At 31.7% G+C, this 6,863-nt stretch overlaps 1 protein-coding gene across 1 annotated transcript in view; it reads right to left on the reverse strand.

Annotated features, from left to right (window-relative positions):
• The window catches only part of LOC108746129, a 22,802-nt gene extending 16,190 nt beyond the window's left edge, over window positions 1-6,612 (reverse strand). The window contains exons 1-3 of the mRNA XM_018482690.1: window positions 6,452-6,612; window positions 1,288-1,409; window positions 489-978 (exon numbers count right to left, since the gene is read on the reverse strand). Coding sequence (XP_018338192.1) covers window positions 489-978; window positions 1,288-1,409; window positions 6,452-6,551 — 712 coding nt within the window. The 5' untranslated portion in view covers window positions 6,552-6,612. The remainder of the gene's footprint in view (window positions 1-488; window positions 979-1,287; window positions 1,410-6,451) is intronic.
• Window positions 6,613-6,863: the final 251 nt, after the last annotated feature.

Raw genomic sequence — 6,863 nt, forward strand, 5'->3', positions numbered from 1 at the left:
ATATTATTTTTTCGTTTTGATAACATTGATAACATTTATTTGAACTGTATCTCAGTAATAGTAAATTTGCGAATATATATTTACATGCTTATACGTTTGTATGAACTTTTTTCTTGCTTAGTGTGGGAGTCTCAGAAGTTTGTCGCTTTATTTTAATTACATCCTGTATAATGTCCATTATCGATATTATCAATTTAATTCTCGCAATAAATCTATGCGAGCGTCATAAAAAAGATTTGACTAATACCAAACTGGAAGAGCAGAGGTTCATTTGCTTTGCGTTTTGTACAGTATGTATATTTTGCATCTCAAAAACGAAGGCGCGTCACGAGACAAAAATGTGTGGCTTACTAACGAAACAACCTGCAAGCTGCGGCATATTTCAGTGTTTAGTAAACTCTTTGGTAATTGACGATAATTCCTAAGCGAGGCGCAATTTTTACTTAATTATTGCCGTTCTTCTTTTTTGATAAACTATTACAACTAACAACAGGTAAATGGCTTCTCGTGTATGCCGTGTGCAATACTGGTGTTCTGCGGGCTCTCCTCGATGGAGGGCGAGAGCAGTATTTCATTTTCGTTTCTAAAAAAGGTATTAGAGTCGAAAATCTTAAGAGTAGTGTTCTTATTGTTTTTATCTGCCATTCTTTGTAGACCCAAAGCGATCGACAGGAAAACAGTCTCTACACCTTCGTTAAATAGCACTGAAATCTCATGATATGTAGCACCAATTGTTGTGGCGTACCTCCGACCCTCCTCACTGTCGACTTCACGCTTTTGCACCAGATCAGACTTGTTGCCGATCAAAGCTAGCACCAGCGTCTCCTCCACATTCTGTTGTAGCTCCTTCACCCAATTCTTGATTGCGTCAAAGGTTTTGTACTGCGTAAGATCGAACACTAGCAGAGCTGCGTTGCAAGTTCTGTAGTACATCGGCGCCATGGAGCGAAATCTCTCTTGGCCAGCCGTGTCCCATACCTACATAAAAGTAGGGCTTTTTTAATTCTTTATATTTAATTCTCTTTAAACATTGCTAAATTCAGTATTGTTACTAGATAAAACGTACATTTTTTTTACGTCATTGAAAGTGTAAAGATATTGAGACAATCAAAGTGGAAAGAGTGGATCGAAGTCAAGAAAAGATAATACAAACAAAAAAACGTTAGTCTCATATCTTAATTCGCATCGAAGCAATATATACTTAATCTATTAAATTTAAATTAATTGCTATATATAAATGAATATTAATATAAAGGCGTAAAAAAATACAATTTTTTAAAATCCTACTTGCAATTTTATCCTCACATCTTCCAAATGGATATTGCAGCTGAAGAAACATGCTCCTATTGTAGGACTTACATGTTCGACATTTCCAACGTAACGTCCAATTAAGCTCGTTTTACCAACACCTGAAAATAGTATCGAAATTATACTTTAATTATACTTTCAAACGATATTATTATTATTCTTGTTCAATATTAGTTTTGACACTCGATAACATTCATCGAACACCGTTTTACATACAAAAAAATCGATTGTTTTATCTAATACCGAGTATTTCAGATTATCTAGAATTAAATCTATGTTCGATATAGTGCAAATAAATTTATTTTTGCATAATCACTTGCATTCATGCAATTATATTTAATTAAAAATTAAAACAATGAAGAAAAAGGCCTCTCTCTCTCTATAAACGGTCGCAAATAGATATTAATATCTGCCTAATGATATTTTTATACGTTATACATATTTTACATAATCTTTCCAGTTCTTTAAACTGCACGCCGATTACTGTCGAACTCACAAAACCATCATAAACTAAAATAATCTCAAATCAAATTCAATATCAATTTTGATGTTAATAGTAACTTAATATCTGTAAGTAACTTATCGTGAAAAATATTACCTCAGCCGGGATTTGGCATAATATTTTTCGCGATAAGTTATTTACAGTATTAAGTTTTATTATGAGCATTACGATCAAAATTGACGTTTAATTTGATTTGTGAGATTATTTTAATTTATGATTGCATTGCAAAAATCTAATAGTAATTGGCGCACAGTTTAAAGAACTAAAAAGTTCTTATACATACGTAAAATATGTAAGTATATAGATATTATTAGGCATTAAAATCTAGCCGCGATCATTCATAGGCCTTTTTCCTTAATTGTTTGATTTATTCATATAACGGTATAGATGAACTTATTATTGCTTATATTTAATTATTATTTATTTTTAAATAGATAATCATATTTCTTCAAATAAACGCTAAATATAATATATATGATAATTTAATCACACATTAAAACTATTATGTAAGAGTGAGAATATTAAGCGAATTTGGAAATAGATACTAGAAAGAACGAAAAGACGAGCAAAGGTAAAAAATTATAATAATTTATTAAAATAAGATATTAATTTTTCAATCAATTTGTTCGTATTTTTGGCTTTTCCATTGTCTATTTTTATTTTAGGACATTACGAGCTGAACTGTACCAATTAAGTGAATTTTTTTTTTATAAATAATATAATTTATAATTTTCACTTTAGTGTCAGATTTCAGAATAGCATTATATTTTTATAATTTTACGCTGAATTTTTATATATCTATTTTAGTATATATTTTATATTATATATATTTCTGATCCTTCAAATCTTTTATAGTGCACACAACACATAAAAATATAAGTAGAATTCCATTCCAAATTCTGACACACCTTGTAGATATTTAAAAACGAAGCGATATTTACGCAGCGATTGACTGGCACGCACGTTCTAACGTTCGGCATTGTTTTTGTGTGACGTAAAACGCGTCGTATCCATGCGTCGTGTGGCACGCGGTCGCTTTCCGGTTATTCGTGTGACGAAGTTCGAGCGAACAGGCAGCGGCGCGAGCTGTTCCGCATGTCGTCGTGGATTAAATCCTCTCAAGACAAGATAAACGCGACGATTTCTAAAAGAAAACGCGATTGTTCTCTATGATTATTCTATACAAATATCTATCCCTGTAACTAAACTTAATTTCCGTAAGAATTTCGAGGCGATAATTATTTATCGAGATAGGATACTTCGCGCGACATTTGTCGGAAATAGGAATCAAAACGGGAGATAGGATTTGTAAATTACCTTTTCGCGACATTTACTAAGTGTATTAAATATCCCTTTAATAATTCTTGAATCGATATGCGTCGTGCTTTACTAATATACAATGAGTCTTTTAAATAATTAATTGATTGGTCTCAATTTCATTCACGCTCGAATACGCACAATTGCTTATTAATACGATGATCTTTATAATGTGTAAATGTATTGAGGTTAGTGGACATTTTATGCGATTGATTTGTCGACTATTTTCGAATTCGCGAAGTAATATGCAATTGCTGGATCAACGAAGTTCGAAAGGAACCCATGGCACGTAGCGATTTAATAACCGCCAATACGAAACGTATACGACATGAATAGAAGATTCGGAACCTATTTATTTGATATTGTGTTATATATTTTGTGATAGCGATAAATTGTTTAACGGTTATCAACGTTCAATGCTCACCGTTCGTCACGATAAAGTGTGCGTTCATACGCAAGGTCATGTTGACATTCACACGGCGAGACAACCTGCTATTGTTATTTCTCGAAATACGATCGTGATAAGTATCAAAAGATATGATCAAGTCCTTTAAATAATTAATTGGTCATGCTCGCGTACGCACAATTGCTTATTAATACGATGATCTTTATGATTTGTAAATATAACGATTATTAGCATAAACATTTTATGCGGATATTTTATGCGATTGATTTGTAAAGACCGAAGCAATAAGAAACATGGAAATACGATTGTTATTATTACTCGATATTTAAACGGAAAATTTCAATATTACGAAAATAGTCGACAAATCAATCGCATAAAATGTCCACTATAGCTAATAATCGTTACCTCAATACATTTACAAATTATAAAGATCATCGTATTAATAAAGATTAAGCAATTGTGCGTACTCGCGAGCGTGAATGACCAATCAATTAATTCTTTAATGAATTTCGATACTCTCAAATATATATTTCTGGACCTGTGCATGAAAAGAATGATTTTGCTGAAAAATTGAAAACTTTAGCTGGATACAGATCTGAAAATAATTTTGTTTCGACTATCAAAATAATTATATAAGACACTCAAGTTGATTATTAGAATGTTAAAGCGTTTTGCAACATTGTTATTAAAACTTAAGCGTTCTATATAATTATTTTGGTCTGACAAAATTATTTTTAGATGTGTCTAGCTAAATTTTTAGATACTTTACAAAACCGTTCTTTCTCTGTATGTTTTTAAACATCTTATAATTAGCTAGACTTTGTTAATTATACCACATCGCAGCTATTGGCATAAAATTGCCAAAGTCATTTTTAAAGTATCAGTCATTAACAGAACAGAATCGTTCGTCGAATTGACAGACAGATCTAACTTATTCGTCAATTTATGATTCGTTATTGAGCGTAGCTTCGCGAGATCGTGCTTCTTTCGCGTTATTTTTTCGTCGTAATTTTATAAAATGTGCAGCGAATTAATACCTGATGTGCCTTGCAAAGTGCCGCGCAACCGTATTTAATTATATTTCTCCGAGTGAGTGTTATGTGAGTGCAAATGAACAGTAACCAAAGAAGAAGAGGAGGAGGAGGTCTGGGAGGCATCGGGTAACAGCGGAGCAATTATGGCGTAAGCACATAAGTAGTTTATTATTTACTTATTACTTATTATTCATCGAAAATTCAATTAACTTAAATATCTCCGCTTGAAAAAAGACCAATAAAAAATTTAAAGCAAATTTATTGCATGCGATAATTATATTTTGCAGTGTTAATAATTAATTATTTATTTTGTGGATACTGCTGTGACTTGGATATATATATTTAGATATATTTGTATTTTACAGATCAATGCAGCTATGATGCAATCATAATTCCGCTGCTGCGCGTCGTATCGGTGAGTCAGATTATCTTTTATTTTAATTGAGGCAATAGATCTGAAATTTATAATTATAATAGGATATATATGTTAAAAATTTAAATTAAGAATATTATAGATGAATATTACAAAGTATTATACATCAATAAAATTTTTATAGTATTATAATATGCATGTAATTATTGTGTATTAAAATACGAAGCAGAACATTTGTATACGACAATCAAAATTTCTGTTTGTAATTAACTCGTTATACAGTATCTAAACTAATTGTTATATATACTATCTGTGTGTTAAAAATTAAAAAAGAATTAGTCAAATGATAAAAATGAATATCATCGTGGTGCGAAAATGAATGACAAATGACATCGATACACGCAATTAACAGACTTGAACGTATGAACTTTACGCGATATTGATTAACATTAAGATATAGCTGTTATTTAAAAATTAATTAAGATTTCCCATACAAGAATTTTTTATTTTAATCAATTTTGATTTTCGATTATTTTCCAGCACGACTTTATTAAAGTGTTTTATAATTATATATAATCCACGTATAATTTTATTTATTTAACATTTTAATTTTTTTTAATATTTGATCGTAGCATATGAAATTTTCGGGAGGGAATAAAAATTTGTACAAATTAACTGCACACCTGTATAATTTTCACCTTAACAATTAAGAGTTTCATATTGTTGCTATATTTTTTTCATTCATATATTATAATTACTACACTTTTTATCGTTACGTTAGCCGAAAGTACGTACATGTATTTATGAAATGATTACGATAAAGAAGATATATGTATATACTTAATACGGAATTCCATTTCTCTATTATCTCTGCGTGCGTTGTCTCGAGAAATGTGTCATGCTCGGATTTTGACCTCCAGATTCGAATATGCTTTATTAACGCGAATATAAATATTATCACCTTCACCAAACAAAGATAATAAGTTCGGAATTTAAAAGACCGCTTTATACAATCTCCGAAAAAAAAAGAAACCGACAACAAATTTTTCGATAGAAGACAGATGGCCAAGAAATCCGGAATATGTTTGTTAACAAACAAATAATTATTTATTTCCGTATCAAACATAAAACTAGAACAATAATAGAGATAACGATCGCAAAATCAATGCTTCGAGAAAAATCTAGGAAGCAAATTGACACGTTTGCAATTTTTACAATTGTTATTTCTGCAAATACAGAAATTATCGTATATAAATTGAAGTGCAAATATTTACACGTAAACAAATTAATTTTATTAGTTAAAATTATCACAATATACTATATATAAAATCTTTTTTCTTTTTTTTTTTTTTTTTTCGAATCTAACAATAAGCGGACTTTATTCTCACGCGACGCGATCGAGTGGGTATGTATCAGAAGTTGCGACACATTTCTAGTCACGCACGTAAGCAGCGTGTATTACTAGATACAGATTGTGATACATCTGTGTTCATGGGTAACGTTCACCTAACCTCTCTGGAAAGGAAGCACCAGGGAACAATGACGCGATGATCGATTCCCGAGGTATGCGATCGTCGTCACGCGTCCTCGCCGTTCCGCGATTCGCTGCATCGCAGTCCTTTCGTTGGCATTACATAACGATAATTAGGCAGTTTTATCGCCTCGTTTACCGATGAACGCTTACCTTGCGAACCCAGCATTACTACTTTTCCCTCTATCGTCTTCATGTTCGACGCACTACATAATCAAACTACTGAGTTGTTCGTTCCGTCGAACCGGGATTCACGCGTGCCACTCAATTAGGCGACCAAATGTACAGCTGTTTTGATGTTTCACCACGCTTCTAGCGGATATCCCGCGGTTATATTGATGTTCTGATCGGTAACTTGGGTTCATCACTTTCTTTATCTGAAGCCACTCTTT

The sequence above is a fragment of the Trachymyrmex septentrionalis genome, unplaced genomic scaffold (genome assembly GCF_001594115.1).
Source record: "Trachymyrmex septentrionalis isolate Tsep2-gDNA-1 unplaced genomic scaffold, Tsep1.0 scaffold16, whole genome shotgun sequence".
NCBI classification, from domain to species: Eukaryota; Metazoa; Arthropoda; class Insecta; order Hymenoptera; family Formicidae; genus Trachymyrmex; species Trachymyrmex septentrionalis.